Source organism: Camelina sativa, chromosome 8 (genome assembly GCF_030686135.1).
Source record: "Camelina sativa cultivar CO46 ecotype springtype chromosome 8, ASM3068613v1".
Classification (NCBI taxonomy): domain Eukaryota; kingdom Viridiplantae; phylum Streptophyta; class Magnoliopsida; order Brassicales; family Brassicaceae; genus Camelina; species Camelina sativa.
The window spans coordinates 7,421,469-7,439,921 of record NC_141887.1 but is presented as its reverse complement, the minus strand read 5'-3'; the positions used below and the strand labels follow the sequence as shown (position 1 = coordinate 7,439,921).

At 37.0% G+C, this 18,453-nt stretch overlaps 6 protein-coding genes across 7 annotated transcripts; 4 read left to right on the top strand and 2 right to left on the bottom strand.

Moving 5' to 3' along the window:
- Positions 1 to 1,140: 1,140 nt before the first annotated feature.
- On the bottom strand, positions 1,141 to 2,375 carry LOC104706691 (uncharacterized). The gene has a single exon (XM_010422901.3). It carries the CDS (start codon positions 2,082 to 2,084, stop codon positions 1,245 to 1,247), a length of 840 nt encoding a protein of 279 aa, XP_010421203.2. The 5' UTR covers positions 2,085 to 2,375; the 3' UTR covers positions 1,141 to 1,244.
- Positions 2,376 to 4,549: 2,174 nt separating this feature from the next.
- Positions 4,550 to 7,893, top strand: LOC104706690 (BAHD acyltransferase DCR). 2 transcript variants are annotated; one of them, XM_087461765.1, is made up of 3 exons: positions 4,736 to 5,315; positions 6,148 to 6,153; positions 6,688 to 7,893. In XM_087461765.1, the coding sequence occupies exons 1-3, from the start codon at positions 4,866 to 4,868 to the stop codon at positions 7,627 to 7,629; spliced, it is 1,398 nt and encodes a 465-aa protein (XP_087317891.1). In that variant the 5' UTR covers positions 4,736 to 4,865; the 3' UTR covers positions 7,630 to 7,893. The 2 variants fall into 2 exon arrangements, with proteins under 2 accessions (XP_087317890.1, XP_087317891.1); XM_087461764.1 differs by lacking the exon at positions 6,148 to 6,153 and having other exon boundaries at positions 4,550 to 5,320.
- A 612-nt stretch (positions 7,894 to 8,505) lies between these two features.
- Positions 8,506 to 10,097, top strand: LOC104706689 (uncharacterized). The gene has a single exon (XM_087461763.1). The coding sequence runs from the start codon at positions 8,608 to 8,610 to the stop codon at positions 9,964 to 9,966; it is 1,359 nt and encodes a 452-aa protein (XP_087317889.1). The 5' UTR covers positions 8,506 to 8,607; the 3' UTR covers positions 9,967 to 10,097.
- A 202-nt stretch (positions 10,098 to 10,299) lies between these two features.
- Positions 10,300 to 11,620, top strand: LOC104706688 (uncharacterized). Its single transcript, XM_010422897.3, has 2 exons — positions 10,300 to 10,943; positions 11,028 to 11,620. The coding sequence occupies exons 1-2, from the start codon at positions 10,637 to 10,639 to the stop codon at positions 11,411 to 11,413; spliced, it is 693 nt and encodes a 230-aa protein (XP_010421199.2). The 5' UTR covers positions 10,300 to 10,636; the 3' UTR covers positions 11,414 to 11,620.
- On the bottom strand, positions 11,560 to 16,600 carry LOC104706686 (kinesin-like protein KIN-10C). Its single transcript, XM_010422896.3, has 20 exons — positions 16,227 to 16,600; positions 15,687 to 15,852; positions 15,379 to 15,579; positions 15,115 to 15,286; positions 14,834 to 15,036; positions 14,480 to 14,739; positions 14,299 to 14,353; positions 14,194 to 14,226; positions 14,055 to 14,108; positions 13,913 to 13,966; positions 13,784 to 13,825; positions 13,601 to 13,654; positions 13,454 to 13,523; positions 13,295 to 13,375; positions 12,901 to 13,208; positions 12,759 to 12,805; positions 12,505 to 12,526; positions 12,344 to 12,406; positions 12,134 to 12,172; positions 11,560 to 11,845 (listed from the first exon to the last, which is right to left on the bottom strand). The coding sequence occupies exons 1-20, from the start codon at positions 16,373 to 16,375 to the stop codon at positions 11,801 to 11,803; spliced, it is 2,118 nt and encodes a 705-aa protein (XP_010421198.2). The 5' UTR covers positions 16,376 to 16,600; the 3' UTR covers positions 11,560 to 11,800.
- An 86-nt stretch (positions 16,601 to 16,686) lies between these two features.
- On the top strand, positions 16,687 to 18,433 carry LOC104706685 (large ribosomal subunit protein eL13x). Its single transcript, XM_010422895.2, has 5 exons — positions 16,687 to 16,832; positions 17,289 to 17,398; positions 17,532 to 17,665; positions 17,761 to 17,919; positions 18,037 to 18,433. The coding sequence occupies exons 2-5, from the start codon at positions 17,293 to 17,295 to the stop codon at positions 18,256 to 18,258; spliced, it is 621 nt and encodes a 206-aa protein (XP_010421197.1). The 5' UTR covers positions 16,687 to 16,832; positions 17,289 to 17,292; the 3' UTR covers positions 18,259 to 18,433.
- Positions 18,434 to 18,453: the final 20 nt, after the last annotated feature.

Here is an 18,453-nt window from a genome sequence, read left to right as displayed (position 1 = left end):
GGTTTTTTTGCCCACACTATAAAATATCAAGAAAAGTTAGAATTTTCAGATCCTTTCAATTTTTCTTCAAAATTAAAAAACATTAAACCGTCCAATAGACTCATGATATATATATATATATATATATATATATATATATGCTCTCATCAACCGCATAATATTAATTCATACCTAATTTGACTGATATCATGGACAACATATAATATTAAATCTTTCAAATTGTAACTCTATGTATCGAAACAGATTTAGGATTGTATATGGTACTTACATTCAAATATTACTGTTAATATGTCTTGACATTCAGCTAGTGGACGGTGATCCCTTCTATTTTGTAGGTTTCTCAATTCACGTGGTTCTGTTTTGCGTATTTCCATCACATTAGATTCCTTTGGAGGTTTCAACAAAATGGTGTACAACGATTGAAAATAAATATATCATAAAATTAAAATGAAGAAAAAAACTAGTATATATACATATATTTAAAAAATCTTTTTTATATGGAAACCAAAGGAATTTTTTTTGTTATATGAATACTTAATCTTTTTCATATATGGAAACCAAATCTTTTTTTGTAGGGAAACCAAAAGAATTTTCTTTGTTATATCTAAAAACTTAATCTTCCAAAAGCTTGCCAAGACGATGGTACTATGTGAATTATTATTATCCGCCATAAACTTAATAAGTAAGTGGTGGTCGTTCTCTTTCTCAGACATATCTAATGGGGCGCCATGCCAAATTGCCAATATATGACGATTCGGTTTGCTGTGAGACACTGAGAGTTGGGTCGATGTTCTTGTTCGTTATTCTAAAAATTTGTAAATCTACGATAAATTTAGGTGAATGGGCTTAGTTGGGTTAGTCTTCGGCCCCATTCATTGGCTGAAGGTACAATTCTTAATGGGCCGGAGTTCTAATCCGTGGTTGTGTGTGTTCTTGAGATCAATTAATTCCACGACTAGAACATTAATATTTTCATTGTGGCTGTAGGCACTCTAGCTATCATATCTTTGGGATATCTTTTTAACAACCCCAAGAGATCGAATCATCAACCCTGCCTAGGTCTACCGAGCATTCTGGATCCTTCAGAGCCAAAAAGAATAAGAATTGTCGCCACATTTTTTCTAGCTACAACACTTGTGATAATCCTTCAATTGAAGTTATTAGCCCATTTTTATTTGTTTTTGTAACAAAGTACATTAAGGACTTTATTTATCATTAAAGATTACATTACGATCATGATAGTATTAAAAGTCTCCGTCATCATAATCGTCTTCTCCGGAATCCAGATCATTCTCCACCTTCTCCGCTGCCTTTTCAGCTATGTTGTCTTCCACAGCCTCCAGTCCCTCCGCTAACGCAACCCCACCCAAAACTCCGGCCACCGCACCAACCGCCAGTCCCGTCCCCATCCCACCGAACTTGCTCCCCTTCTCCGGCGCGTTTCCATACCCCGACTGTCCGTACGCAGCGTTTCCATACGTCCCAGGCGCATACGACTCACCGTAAACAGGTGGCGGCGGCGGGTATGGCTCACTGTAACCAGTTTGTGGCGGCGCGTGAGTATGACCGTAAGGTGGCTGTGGCGGTGGCGGTGGCGCGTATGGATCACTGTAAGATGGAGGCGGCGCGTGAGTATGACCGTACGGCGGCGCGTGGTAAGATCCTGGAGCTGGATGATACGGAGGCTCTCTAACGGTGACTGTGACGTCGAGTTTGCCGTGAGGTCGGCCAGATGGACGTTTGAGCTCGAGGGTTTTCACGACGGGGACGTCCAAACCAATGACATCACGGAGGCTGAGATGAGCGGAGCCGATGAGAGGCTTTGTGTTCTCTTCACGTCCTGCGTGCACGATGTCGATGTAGACCTTGTCGTAATCGTCTTCGTGCGGAGGCAAAGGGATGACAAATGTCTCGTTCCACGTTGGACACGTGTCGCCATCTTCATCGACTCTTGTGGAGGATTTGTATTTCGGATCGATCCATACAACGGCGTATGGCTTGTTTGGTCCGTTGCGCCAGTTCACGTTCTTGGTATCTCTCGCCGACGAGATCGTCACCTCCACTTCTTGGCCACGGGACGACATTTTTCTAAATGGTGAGATTGGAACTTTGCTCGAACCAAAAGATAACACTTGGAGACCAATAATATGTGTTTAGGACCATTGATATTTTGACGATATATCAAGAACCTTCGGACCATTTTCTTCGTTGTTTTACGTTTTTGTCCCCACTATTTTGCACGAAAAAAATAACATAAACATGCAAGTGCTTTAGTATATACATTTTTTTAACTAATTTGTATATTGACTTAACAGAATGCAAAAAGATTAGTTGTCTAGAAATATGCTTATGAGAAAAATATTTTAGCCGGGAAGATATAAGCCAACACGTTCAATCTATTGTCTACTACGCGTATACAATATTATTGCCGGCCAACATTAAAAGTATCGGGCCATACATTCGAAATGGGCTATTTCAGAGACATGAACCACCAATTCTCTTGTGAGGTTTAGTACAAATTTACTGATAGAGCTGGTGCTAATAACGCCAACATCATTTCAGAACCATGTGAAGTCTTCACTCTTCACTTAAAAAATCTGAACTCTTCATTGTGAGGAACTTGGTTTCAACGGTTACACAATCATTTTACCCAATCGAACTGTTTTTTTTTATTAAGCCATTAATCGTATGGGTAAATTCCAGGCGAAAATGTATTCTTCAATTTATTTATCTAAATCAAAAAGTTATCGTAAGAGATGGGGACTTCTATCATTGGTTCCTCCTTCTGTCTTTCTTCGCAGCAAGTGTCCCCCATCTATTTGTATTATTTTCCATCGACTTTAAAGAGACCAGCTGCATCTTTAATGACCCATACGCTCGTGTGGATCAGATAACATGTAGTAATATTTTGTATTGTAGATTGTTGGCTGGGTAGTAATTGTGAATTTCAATTTCTATATACAATCAAGAACATCTAGTGACCTTTTTTAGCTAGAAATTAAAGATACACGTGAATTTTAGTTACCTAAACGTCGGTGCAATGAGCAAGCCTCTTTAAAAAAAGTTAAAGACTTTTGTGTAAACGCAAGCGCTTAGCTTTGTGTATTTTCCATAGACATAAATTTGTGGTATTTTAGAGTATTTTTCAAATTAATACTTTTGTAACTAAAACTTTTATTTCTGTAGTATTTTAAGATATTTCTTTGTATTTAAAAAACTTAAACGAAATGTCTTAGTAGTAGCGATATTTTTATGTTGAATATCTTAGGCGAATTGGTTCTGCTATGCAACTTCATTGATGATGATGGTGAGTTAGACATGACGTTATATGGGGTAACTAGTACTATAACAAAGGAGTTAGACATGACGTTATATTGACAATATAATTAGAATTAGACAATATATACTAGCATGACAAATTCTGAAATAAATTTTCTATTGAAATTTACTGGCCAACAAGCCTTTGCAACATAGCGGCAAACAGCTATGGTGGTCCATGCCATGTGAATACGAGATAACCGTTGTCATCTTTCACCGTATCATCCAAATGCTAATGCAATAGCAACATCTTCTTCATAATCATTTCTCTTGTGCTACAAAACTCTTGTCGATATGTCCGTAGCGTCAACAATTCTTATGGTTCTACCAGCAAACCACTGGATACCAAATACAGAATAAACTTGATGAGTCCATCTTCTAACCAACAATAAGATCAATCAAATTTTCGCAAACTAAATAAATTTATTTACACCAACACAACTTTTTAAACTTGTTCGGTTTTCTGAACAGTACTAATTTGCTCATCGTCACAACCAAACTAACAAATACTTTACAATGTTACAGTCTATCGAGTGTCGGCTACTAAACTCCTTGTTTTTGTAAGACACAACACGTCACACTTGTTAATTGTTATCATTGTCTAATTAAATTTTAATTGGTCGGCTGTTATTGCATATTTTTTTGGGGGGGTCAACTGTTATTGAATTCTCTAAAGCGACGTATTCTTGCATCGGATACATACAATTACAATACATACAATCAGTAGAAGCCATAAGAGTTTATTAGCCGGAGAAGTCGCTGTCCAACTTCCATGGTTACACTTACCAACTAACTAAATATGGCAAGTAAAGTCCTTGAAAATCCAATAAAGTATATTCTTTTTCCATATAAATATAAATACATTCATATAGACTATAGAGGCTGATCCTTTTAAAAATTGAAAATTTTAATTTTGTTTCATTACCAAATTAAACCACACATTTGTTAACATGATAACGGTTGTCAGATCTGGTATATCTTCTTATAACTTTAATGAAATATTTGGTAACGAAATTAAATTTCCAAAAGAAGCAATTAAAATCAGGTTAACTAAATGGCAGTCCATAAAACATCTGTGAAGGTCATGGACATAATTAAAAGTCTAGAATTTTTGTTAATACATGTACGATCTATAATTATACAATTAAATTAGTTTGCTTTGGTTTGAATTTTTGTTACCATCTTTATCGGCATTTATATAATGTCCTACACCTGTAGCATCATTACTTTTGTATCTCAATTCTCAACCTCTACCCTAAATCTAAAACATGACTCAAACTTAACATTTCATGCAAATAGATTACGGAAGTAGAGTTTAATTGAGTCATTAATTGAATCACAACTACTTCCATGAAACCTTAAATGCCTAACCCAACTACACACTGCAGCATATCTCTTGCTATAAAACACAGCCTTTCAGTTCTTTCTTCATCACTCTAGCCTCAAACCAAAAGAAAACAAAAAATCTTACTTTTCTTGTGATCATCACCAAAAAAACACACACATACAAATTGATCCAAGGCTAACTTAAAATCTTTCTTTCAACCATGAAGATAAAGATAATGAGCAAAACACATGTGAAACCAACAAAGCCAGTACTAGGGAAGAAGCAATTCCTCCTCACCACATTTGATCTTCCTTACCTTGCTTTCTACTACAACCAGAAGTTTCTCCTCTACAAGTTCGAGAACCTTCTAGATCTTGAGGAACCCACTTTCACAAACGATGTCGTGGAGAAGCTCAAAGATGGTTTAGGTTTGGTTCTTGAAGACTTCTATCAGCTCGCCGGTAAGCTGGCCAAGGACGACGAAGGAGTCTTCCGTGTTGAGTACGACGCCGACGACACAGAGATCAACGGCGTAGAGTTCTCGGTAGCTCATGCTGATACAGTCACAATCGATGATCTAACGGCTGAGGACGGAACGGCTATGTTCAAGGACTTGGTTCCTTACAATGCGATCTTGAACTTGGAAGGACTTAGCAGGCCACTCCTTTCGGTGCAGTTATGATTCTTTTAATATTAGTGCATATCTTTTTAAGCGACGAAAGAAATCAAAACTAGATGTCTAGACTGCTAATACTGATCTCGGCATCTGAATTACGTAATCATCTCTATGTTGTTATATATGTTTACTTAAACTTTACGCATGTTATGTGATACTATAATATTTTTAATACATATTTATTGAACCATCTGTCAATAAAATATTAACATTTAAGGAGTAATATCACGTGATAAATTAGCTAGAAAGAAAAGCAAAATTAAAATTGCTCATAACTTCATAAGTGTGCACCCATCCTTCCACCAAGATTAAAAAAAAAAAAAAGTAATATAGCACGTATATAAAAATGTTGACTTTAATTTTGATTCACACAAGTTAGATAGGGAAAATTATTCACATTTATTAGCTCTTCTTTATAGATTCATAGATTGTATACTGCTAAGTGGTAAAAAAGAAAAACTCTATACGACTTAACAAATTTGAGCTTCACATGATTATTGTATGCATGACTATACGCACGTATATAGGTAGCGTAGCTATAATATGTGTATGTGAAATTGTGCATGTTCATCTCTGTGAAGCTTTACATATTATTATTTGTAGTAATGGTTTGAGAAGCTCTGTTTTTCAAATGTTTTGACTTGTTTTGACTGTTTGTGTTGTTTTTATGAAAAAAAAAAAAAAGAAGAAGATAAAATCGTAATAACTGACACAACCACTAAATACAACATTCAATGATCCACATTATATGGATGTTGTTAATTTGGTGAGTTGCGGGACAAAAATCACAATGCCATGCACTTAGGTACAATATATAATTTAATAGATAAAAGTACTAAGTAAGGTAATATATATTAGTACACATTGGAGAATTTAATTGTCATTATCAATCAGAATCCTAAATAAATATGGATGGTCAGGATGGTCGATTTATCCCCAATGCATCTCAACTACTAAGATACCTTTCACATTCAATTTCCTCTCATCGATCGGTCCACGTTAATAACTATAACTATAGAAATAGTCATCACCACTCGTAATGTCACTCTTGATAAAACATATTATTATGTTTCCTGTTGAAAGATTTATAACACAACGTATTCATACGTATAATACACACGTAACTTACATATGTATGTACGATACTTTCATTACAACCAAATATAAAAGGTTACGCATTAAATGTGCATTCAATGTATAAGCTTTCTTAACAGGTGTGGTCGTTGAGATAGTCAATGTTTTTTTTTTTTCTCTAATCTGGTCTCGAAGCTATCGTCCAGTGACCAATCATATACTTCGATTCAATAATTAAAAAGATTCATATTGGCTCATGTCTTGACAAAATTATTTGGTTTTGTTCAAACAGGTGACTAAGCTTAAAGATGGACTTGCGATGGGCCTAGCTTTTAACCACGCAGTTTTAGACGGAACTGCCACATGGCACTTCATGAGCTCATGGGCCGAGATCTGTCGTGGAGCCCAATCCATCTCAACACAACCTTTCCTCGACCGAGCGAAAGCGCGTGACACGCGCGTGAAGCTCGACCTCACTGCTCCAAAGGACCCCAACGCAACCTCCAACGGCGACGACGCGGCCACTCCCGCGGCGGAACCGGCGAAGCTGGTAGAGAAGATCTTTAGGTTCTCGGACTCTGCTGTCCACACGATCAAGTCAAGAGCCAATTCGGTAACCCCATCCGACGGTTCGAAACCATTCTCAACGTTCCAGTCACTCACTTCCCACATCTGGCGCCACGTCACCTTAGCGCGTGGGCTCAAACCCGAGGAAATAACGGTCTTCACCGTCTTCGCCGACTGTCGCCGCCGTGTCGATCCTCCGATGCCGGAGGAATATTTCGGAAACTTGATCCAGGCGATCTTCACCGGAACCGCGGCGGGACTACTGGCGGCGCACGGGCCGGAGTTCGGAGCGTCGGTGATCCAAAAGGCGGTCGTGGCACACGACGCGAGTGCGATAGACGCGCGTAACGACGAGTGGGAGAAATCGCCGAAGATATTTCAGTTCAAAGACGCCGGAGTGAACTGCGTGGCGGTGGGGAGCTCGCCGAGGTTTAAGGTTTACGAAGTTGATTTCGGTTGGGGAAAACCGGAAACGGTTAGGAGCGGGGCGAATAACCGGTTTAATGGGATGATGTATTTGTACCAAGGGAAAGCTGGTGGTATAAGTATCGATGTGGAGATTACTCTTGAAGCTTCGGCTATGGAGAAGCTTGAGAAGAGCAAAGAGTTTTTATTGAGTGAGGAGCTGAGTAATGGCAATGGCAATGGTAACGGGTTTGTTGTTTGAGTGGTTTTGTTAGTTTTATTAAGGTTAATTAGTTTAATTAATCAAAAACTCCAGATTTTGGTTAATTAGCTAATTAATTTTTTCATTAAGGAGAAAAAGACCTTATGGGTTTTTGAAGTATGGTAATAATTTGCGCTTGTGGTGTTGATAATAATCAGCAAGGATGCTGCCGTTGTGGTATTTGTATGATTATGTTGTAGTGTTTGGTTTTGGAGTTGTAGTGTTTGGACCATGGTTTTAAAAGTGATTTTGTGTTATCAACTTTATGAACTTGTAATATGTCTTTAACATAGTCTGATAGTCATAGATCCTCTCAATGCCATTACATAATGAATTTTACAAATTTAAATAACGAGAAAAGTAAAGGATTGTTTATTCCTTAATTATTATGTTGTTTCAATTTAAAAACTAAAAAACTTAAAAATTGTTTCGATAACAGCTATGAAACTTATATTATATATATATAAAAAGAATAAATTGTTTTTAAAAAAGTAAAGGATTGTTTATTTATATTATGTTTTGAACATTGAAATGACTTTAAATTTTGTAGGAAGTTATAAAAAAATGGCAAAACTGGTCTTTTCGATAAAAGGGTCAATCTATTGTTGTTGATGAATATGGTTCTACTGATTTACAGATCACATTGCATCTTAAGGTTTAACTAAACCAAAGTGTGTAAGATTTTGGGAGATTTCAATTAAAAAATTGTTTCCATTAAAAAAAAACGAAACAAATTAAAAATTGTTTCGATAACATCTACGTAAATTTAAATTTTTTTAAAAAATTAAATAAATTGTTAAAAAAAAATTTGACAGCAAAAATAAAAGTTGTGAAATTTGTTTTGTGATTTTTATTAAATCTGAATAAACCCTAAAATCAAAACTTCTCCTATGTATTTTTTCCTCAGCCGTTGTCGTCGCTTAACAGAGCAAGAGAACGAGAGTGAAAGCCGTTACTTCGCATTTGGTGGTGTCTCATATGTTTTCATTAATACTCCAACGAGGGAGAAGGTCTCAATGGCGCACTTTGATAAAAGCTGTTCCTCTTACTCAATCCTTCTCTTCTTCTGCTACCACCACCACCGCAACCAGAGATCCGAGTCTTGAAGATGAAAGAAAAAAGAAGACTTTCACAGTCTCTTACCTTATCGATTCCTTAGGGTTAACTACAAAACTCGCCGAATCAATCTCAATGAAAGCCAGTTTCGATAAAAGAGGTAATCCAGATTCAGTCCTGAAACTTCTAAGAAGCTACGGATTCACAAACTCTCAAATCTCGAGTATCATTGCTACTTACCCACGTTTCCTTGTCGAGAACCCTGAGAAGTCTCTTCGTGCTAAGCTTCATTTCTTGAAACTTAACGGAGCTTCAAGCTCTGAGCTTACTGAGATTGTTTCCAAAGTTCCTAAAATCTTGGGGAAGAGTGGAGGTAAATGGATTAGTCATTACTATGATTATATCAAAGAGATCTTACAAGATCAAGACAACACTTCTTCTTCTTCTTATTGTTCTTGTTCTTCCAAGCAAACGAATCGAACTCGAAACGTATCGGTTTTGAGAGAAATGGGAGTGCCTCAGAGACTGTTGTTAAACTTGTTGATCTCTAGAGCTAAACCAGTTTGTGGGAAAGAAAGATTTGAAAAATCGGTTAAGAAGATCGTTGAGTTAGGGTTTGATCCAGCTAGTCCTAAGTTTGTGAATGCTTTGTATGTTTTCTATGAGCTTAGTGATAAGACTATAGATCAGAAAGTGAATGCTTATAAAAAGTTAGGACTTAGTGTGAATGAAGTTTGGGCAGTTTTCAAGAAATGGCCTTTCTCGTTGAAATACTCTGAGAAGAAGATAGTTCAAACGTTTGAGACCTTGAAACGTGTTGGTCTAACGGAAGAAGAGGTACGCTTGATGGTTAAGAGGTACCCTGAATGCGTAGGTACTTCAGAGGAGAAGATATTGAAGTCAGTTGAGACTTTTCTTGAGCTAGGATTCACTAAAGATGAGTTTGCGATGATCATAAAGCGACATCCTCAGTGCGTTGGATTAGCTGCGGATTCGGTTAAGAAGAAGACTGAGTTTCTTGTGAAGACGATGGGTTGGTCTTTAAAAGTTGTGGCTTCAACTCCTATTGTACTTGGATTCAGTTTGGAGAAGTTCATTTTCCCGCGGTGTAATGTTATCAGAGCTCTTGTTACGAAAGGGTTGATCGATGAAGTCCCTGCGATCTCTACTGTTTTGACTAGTCCGAAGTTGAAGTTTTTGAAGCTTTTTGTGGAGAAGCACAAGAGTGTCTCTCATGATTTGATCTCTATCTTCATTGGAGATAGCAGTCTAATAGATTAGATAGCACTGTGAACATTGCTTATTGTGATTTGTATCATGAGAAATGTGTTCAGTCTCCCAAATGTGACCTTTTTGTTGTAAAGAAACATTTTTAGGGAGTAAAACAATTAAATAAGGACAGTTTCAGACAAGAACACTTTGGATCACATTGTGAAGCTTACTGTCATTTTGGCAATGAAGGGTGTGTTTACTATTTGTCTCCAAAATTAGTCTTGTAATTTGTTTTTACCCTTTTTTAGTGTGGTCGCAAGATCTTCTAAAACATGAGATTTAAAGTAAAACACCTAACACTAATTATAATCTTTTAGAAACTGATAATTTGTTATTGAGTATAAGGATACAATTTATACGCAGAGTAATACACAAGAAAGGGAAGAAGATATATGTGCAGTAATTGTAAATAAAGCAGAGGAGAGATTTGAGTCAAATAAAATCTTCCATTACAGATATGGAGATTCCTATTACTAATCTCTCCAATTTCATTTTTTTTTCCCTTTCTCATATTTAATAAATTGTAAGGCCCAGAAATAGATAAGAAGACAGAGAAGGTCAACCACTCCATATCTATATACTCTTATCTTACCTCACCAAACCAAAAAAAACTCTCTCATTTGTTTTTCAACGTTGCTTCTAAACAACTTCTTGAAACCTCAAAAAAAAAACTTCTCCAATGTTGGAAGAGATACGAGAGCAGCATGATCTTACCGACTCTAAACCTTCTCCACCGCTACCGCCACAAAAACAAGGTCTCATCATCAGCCGCAAAAGACAGCTTGTGTTTCTCGCCCTCATGATTTTTCTAGCCGCAAAAGGACTCGTCGGAATCGAAGACATAGCGTTTGTAATATTGTGTACTATCTACTTGTTTGTGGTCATGGCTAGATTTGCCTTTCCTCGCAAGCAAACAGAGCAGAAGAAGAGACTCGCACCTAAAAGCAAACTCTTTCGAGCTTACTTCCTCGGCACTGCAATCATAGGTTACTCATCTGATTTCTTTTTCTTTTTTGTTTTGTGACTGTTTTTTTTTTTTTTCCTTATGAATAAATCAAACTCTCTCTTAGGTCTACTATTCCCTATCTGCTACGTCGGAGATGGAATATACCGTGGAGACATTCACGGCGTTGGAGCCGTCGCACCGCATCTATTCCTCCTCTCAGGTCAAGTTTTCACAGAACCTATAGGTTTCTCCGACAAGTTTTCAACTCCAGTTGCTAGTCTTGTACCTGTCTTCTACAACACTCGTCGCCTTTACCCGCTTTTGGATTGGGTTAAAGCAGAATTCTCGGATACTCAGCGTCCCGGTGGTTCGGTGAGAGTATACGGAGGAAGAGCCATTGCGTCGGTTAACACGGTGATGTGGTTTTACAATCTATTTGGTTTCTTGTTGCCTGTGCTTCTTCCTCGGTCTTTTGAGATTTACTTCTCCGATGATAACAAAGATAATTGAATGGTTTGTATTCATTGTCTGGTTTAGAAAACTCCCATGGTACATGTATAAGTGTATCTACTTTTGAAGTTGTTCGTTTAGTACTGTTTTGTGTCTTTTATGTCTCGATCGGGTAAAAGTTATTTTTTGGGTGAGAGAGTGAGGCATACAGATTGAAAGTTTTTTTTCACCACTAAAACAATGAAAAGGTTGTTCACTCTTGATACATACGCAAATCTTTCCAACAGTAGTAAGTCACGATTACAAACTTAATTTAAGTATTTGACACCACAAATTACACATTCAACAACTTTGGCTTAGTATATAGAACTTCGAACTCAGTAGGAGCAACGTCGTGTTGCCTCGTAATCTCTTGAAAACCATCATAAATATCTTCAGATCCTTCGACTAATCGAAAATATCCCCAATCTCTTTTTTAAGCAGTCCCTTAACCTGTCAATGCAAAAGTCCAATCATTACACAAACTTTATCATAGGTTATGAAAGGTACAACGATTAAACAGAGTTTGTGTAATTGTGAAATGGAATTGTGGATTAAAAAAAGAAAACTGTGATATTTTGCATGATCGAAACAGTTTTGCTGATGTCTCTTGTTTGATTTTTGTTTTAAAGGTTGACTTTGGGTTTAGGATAATCTCTTTAAACGAGATTTGGTCACCAACTTCTGACTCAAAAGGGTAAAAAAAAGAGAAATTGAAGGAGTCGATGATGATAAGCTAACCTGTTTTGCTGAAAGTCCAATGCCTTGCAAATCATCAAGCTGCAATAGAAAATACAAAAAGCTTACAAACAAACCAAAACTGAATTTGGAGACATGTTCCATAATACATATAACTAAAAGGCATGTTATTTTTAAGTCATATAAAAGTTTATTGTTAATTCATTGTGATAGGGATGCAACTTCTCATTTGTAAAACACTGTGGCACTTACCGTGTGAAATGGAGATTCATCGCGGAGCTCAACTATGTAAGCTGCTCTTTTCTCGCCAATACCCTGTCATTCATCAATATAGGCCACAAACAAATTAGGTACTAAACTATAAACAAGCAGTTAAATATTTGAAAATTCAGATTAAGCTAGTCATCTCTCACCTTTAACTTCTTTAGATCTTCCCTGTAAATACACAAGAGAAGAGAAAAGCCTAATTTAGTTTCACTTCTCTATAACCAATATAGACAGGATTTCTAAATAATAATGACCCAACCATACATGTAAATTCAACTGATTATACCCGAAGACATTACATCAAGATTTGGAAAGCTTCTAATAGTCAAAAAGAAAGTTTATTCATGTGTATTTTGTGTTTACCTTAAGAAAAATTTTAAAAAAGAAAAAAAAAACTTACTTTCCAGCTGTGTTTATGAACTTCAGGTAATCTCCAACAGCAGAGTTCTGTACAGAAACAAAAGATGCATTATGTCAATTGTAAGGTTTATGTTAATTTCAATGAAAAGTCAATCTTAATTAAACTTGTGAACTCTTTTTACCTTTAGTTTAGAGCTGTGCGCGCTATATGTCTTCCAAGGAGTGCAGTCAACGTTGGAAGGCATAGTTTTCTCAGGCGTCCTTAGCTCTAGACTGACAACAGCTTCAGCAGTAATATCACTGTGCTCTAATGCTTCTTCTGCCTGAGATTCAGTGAAGGGAGTTTGATATTTCTCAGGTACTGATAGTTGGTTTGAGATTTTGCATATCGACTTCAAATTGTTTGACAGATTTTGAAGTCGGATGCTAAGCGGTGGTGATGCAGTTTCGTTGCCTAGCAAACTGTTGTTTTCTTTGTCCAGGTTTTCACCTACCATATAGAGAAAGACCAGAAATTGAGCAAAAGGTTTCTTTATAATACTTTCTTAGATTAATGTCACACGACTCACAAGCTACCTTCATTAACCACTAGAGGGAGATCTTCTCCAGTGACTGAATTGTTGTCATCTCTCTCTACCCCTGACTCTACTATTTGTGCTGCCATACGAAAAAATAAATAAGTTAACTTTTCCTTTAAACCAGACTCTTCTTTATCAACTTTCCTGTCTGTCTCACCTTTGTCTGCAACAGCATCATCACAATGAGTGGCTCCTGAAACCTTTTCCTCATGTTTCCGGGGTGTCTCCTAAAGATTAATGGAATAACTGTTGGTACTATTGATACCCAGATATTGAAACAAAACATAAAACCTATACAAATTACCTTATCTGTAGTGTCGACAACTTCAGAGCTTAAAGAGACGCTTGTTGAATAGCTCTAGAAAGGAAAGAAGTAAATATTAGATATTCTGACCAAACTGAATTTCAAGAAAGGAAACAGCTCCGATTCTTTAAATTTGTTTTGCATCAGTCTGAGACGCAGAGAAGTTGCAGAAGGAGAATTTACCGGTTCCATGGCTACTGCTGAACATGAGTAAGATAGAGAATTCTGCAAAGAAGTCAAAGCCAACCGTGATCCACTGAATGTAATTAATGTCTTGCAAATTTTCATATTGACGTTAATAGAAATTATTACCTCTTCTACCAAAGAAGATTGAGAATCTGTAATAGTAAAAGATGAACAGACTTCCTACAATAAAGAAAAAAGAGTTTGTAAGTAAAGACTTAGTAATATATAGCCATGCAGCTCCTATTAGTTCAATCTCGCAGATACTTACTTCTTTTGAGGAGGAGGCTTGAACGCTCAAGACAACCTTCAAGGTGGAGATTTCCTGCATTAACATAAACATAAGTGTCATTCGAGGTGAAAGAAAACCGAAGATCATTACTCTAATATCCAGAATGAAGATGCTCTACCTTTTTAAGTGGCATCTTTGCTTTGCCTTCCATCTACAAAATCCAAAAAAAGTCTTAACTAAACTATTTCTGAATTCACAAGGATAAAAGCGAAAGTTGAATTACCTTCTTAGAGCTAGTTTTACATTTCGCCGAATCATTCGCTTCACCAAACAGTTTCCTTCAATCATTGGAAAAAAAGAATCATTATTTTTTGATGTTGTAAAACTGAACAACAGAACAGATGAATGTATAGCAAGAATATTAAGGCTTAAAGTTGATACAAAGCTGGTTCTGAAAGATTTACCTTGCTTTAAGTGCAGAAGCAGCAGTGTTGACTTTAGTCTTTCTCTCTGTCACATTTCCCCTTAGCACTGTCTGTTTTCTAGAAGTAGCAGACACAGTCAAAGGTGTCTGTCTCCTTTGAGCAGCAGAGGATAGTGAAATAGATTTTTCAAGACCGTTGATCTTCTTCTTAGTAGGATTAGTCACGGCTCGGTTGCCGCCTAGACAGATCCGTGATGCTAAGTTTAGCATGTAAAAGGAGTCTTGGCTAAACTCCCGGGGCTGAAAAAAAAAAAGAAAGAAAAGGTTAGCATTGCCTGCAATTACGTTCAGTTAATCGTAAAAGATATAACTCAAAAGCAAGCAAAGTATTTACCAAACAAGTGATCAGCAATGTTCTGTTGCATCCTTGTAAACAATCCTTCAACATGCGAGTGAGTTTGCTCTCCCGATATGGTACATGAGACTCATTGGCATTGAGAGCATACATGACATTCTGTAAAGAATAAATGGACTTATTTATCCTGGCAATCTCTAGAGGAGCTAAGGCACTGTTTTGTTTCCTGGAGTCCTCATATCCTGTTAGAGGAAAACAACTCTTATCACATGCGTACACAAAATTATCACATGAAAGAAAAGATAATTAAAATACTCAACCTGCCATATCAAGAAAGTTCATCCTCCCATGAGAGTCTGAATTGGCCTTGCCATTGGTAACATGTATCATCAAACCTTTATGACTCCTAACTGGAGGGTCACTACTCAGCTTCGGAGTTTTCTTGAGACCAAAATATAAGTTCTGGAATTCTGAGAGAGACTTGACAGGTACCTGTGAAAAGCAGAAACTTTGAAATCTTAATGATACTACAAAATACGCATGTCTCAACACTTTTAAGCTCAAGAACACTAAATATGACTTGCTTGTGAAAGTCCCTTGAGTTGAATTTTCCCTTGTGCACCTTCTAGTACAGTAACCACTCGCTTCTGTTGGTCTAAGAGATCATACACAGTTTCCTGAGAAACCTCGTAAACCGATACAGAAACTGAGTTTCCTTTTTCCTCAGCCATGGATAGCATCTCAGACATTGTCAGGATGGCTAAACCAAACTCCCTCTCGTTTCCCTACAAACACCATGTCGTACATCACTCAGTTAACAGCTTCATCTATAGAGACAATAGTGATGATATCACAAATTAAAAAAACTTGCAGGGATCATTGCTTTGAATACCTGGATTAGATGTGTTTTTCCGCTACTTCTTGCTCCATGGGCAATAACATTAGCATCTTTACCCTCAAAGACACTAGATATAAGAGGTTTTATCTCCTTAGTGAGAATCAAACCAGGGGTTTCACTTTCTTCGTAGCAGTAGTCTAATTTATACGAGTCTTTCGAACTGTCACAAACACATAAAACAAAAAAAGACTTACTCATTAATTAGGCTTGAACAGTTGCTAATCCACTACAGACTGAGAATCAAAGTATATCATTTTGGTGTCTAATGATGTCATATCTCCATAAGAAATCAGAAGAGTAACACATGAGTGGATATAAACACAACTTTTAGATCAAATCAAACAGTTCCATGACAAAATCCGATAAACCCAACTCAAAATCGCACATCAATTCTCAGCAAAACAAGCCAACCAAAGTAATCAAAGATAATTTCAGAAATTTAGATTAAATTGAGTGTCAAAATCGTAGTCGAAACCTCCAGATGCAATTCATTTCGCAAATTGTAACCAACCAAAGGGATGAAGTGAAATTTACCCAGCGAATTGAGCTCCGAACGAGATCGTAACACTCTCAGAATCTTCACCCATCGGCTTCTGGATCAGTATTGATCCTGTTGACGACGGATCCGTGGTGGGTTTAACCCTAGCCACAACCCGAACCAGTTTCGTCATCTTCGTCTCCATAATCTCAAAATTTTAGGTTTTTTTTTTTTTTTTCTCACTGATAGAATTCGAAATCGAACAAACAAAGAGAATCTCTTTAGATAAAAAGGGAGAAGAAACGTTTGAATCTGAAGATTTTGTTTCCTTTGGGAGAAAGAGAGAGAGAAATGAAATGAGCCGTTAAGTAAAATAATTTCAAATTCTCGAAGTCTGGCTCCTTCGATGACTCCGAAATTGGTCCTACCTAGGCGTATGTGAGAAGCTTACACACACAAAACGATACCGTTTCCAATGGGGAATAAACGCACCGTTTAGAGGGTTCGTCTTTATTTGATTGAAACCAGGTCCATTTAAACTTACGAAGCCCAATAGTAAACCTTTATGTGAAGTCAAATTAGGGTTTTAATATATATCAAATGTATCATCAGGATCTTGAGCAGCCCTAGTCGTTTCGTCTCAGTCACTCTGTCCAGCCGCTGTGAGTCTCTCTATCCCTCTCTCTCTATCGATCTCTCCGAGCTTTTCTTGTCTCTCTTCGTTAGGTGTTTAAGAATTTTGCGTTTTTTTTTTCTTTCTCCATTGAATCATGGATCAATTGAAGCTTTAGTGTGTGTTGATTTAGTTGAATCCACAGTTTTTTTTTTCTTTTCATTTTTTTCATTTTGAGCTTTGCTTTGAATTTTGTTAGGATTTTGTATAGCATTTGATTCTGCAATTTTTTTATTATTTTTGTTGATCATGTTTTTAGTAATATAGAGTAGCCTAATCTGTTGTATCACTTGTAATGTGTTTAATTTATACTCATTTGCTCGGTTGATGTAGTTTTTGTAATTGTAAATTCTCCTAATTGCTTAACACGATTAGAATTGAAAGATAAGATCTTTTTTGTTTTCTCTTGTTCTCATGTTTTAACTTTTTGTATTTTGTTTATTAGAAAAATGAAGCACAACAACGTTATCCCGAGCTCACACTTCCGCAAGCATTGGCAGAACTATGTCAAGACTTGGTTTAACCAGCCTGCCAGGAAAACAAGGAGACGTGTTGGTTGGTTAAAATTCTCTTTTTTGGATCTTCTTTCTAGTTAAATCATTTGCTTACTTACGTTTTGAGTTGTGTACTTGTGAAGTAGAGTCTCATCTTTACTTATGTCTCCTTTATGCGTGATGTGTTTTCTCAGCTAGACAGACGAAGGCTGTGAAGATCTTCCCTCGTCCAACCTCTGGTCCTCTCCGCCCTGTTGTGCATGGTCAGACTCTTAAGTACAACATGAAAGTTAGAGCTGGAAAAGGATTCACTCTTGAAGAGCTTAAGGTCTTAATTCTGGAACATCTCTCTTCTTTTGGCTGTTATCTTCTTAAGGTTTATAGAGATGAGAGAGCTAATAATTCCTGTATGTGTTTAATTAGTCTGCTGGTATCCCAAAGAAGTTGGCTCCAACAATCGGAATTTCTGTTGATCACCGTCGCAAGAACCGTTCTTTGGAGGGTCTTCAATCCAATGTCCAAAGGTTAAAGACTTACAAGGCTAAGCTGGTTGTGTTCCCTCGCCGTTCCCGTAAAGTCAAGGTATCATCTCTTTGATATATTAGATAGAGAAGTAGTACTTTGAGATACACCTCTTGATTCTTGAGTTCTTTGTTATATGTATATAACAATTTTGTATTGGTATCTTTTGTATTTTAGGCTGGTGATTCTACCCCAGAGGAGCTTGCTAATGCTACTCAAGTCCAGGGAGATTACATGCCAATTGTTAGCCAGAAGGCAGCCATGGAGCTAGTGAAGGTGAGTGCCGATATGAAGGCTTTCAAAGCTTATGACAAACTCCGTCTTGAGCGAACAAACGCACGCCATGCTGGTGCCAGAGCCAAGAGGGCAGCTGAGGCCGAAAAAGAAGAGAAGAAGTAAAGATCGTTGCTTTAGAACTTTAATCATTCTTGAATTCTTCTTCCTGTTCTTGATTTTGTTTAAGACTCTGTTTTCTTTTTGGTGCGGTTTATTAATACTTAGATCTCGAATATTTCTGGTACTTCGGTTTCCTGTGTTTATGAAATATAACGAGTTTGGGAGTTTTATGTTAAAACTTAGGTTCCAAATATAAAC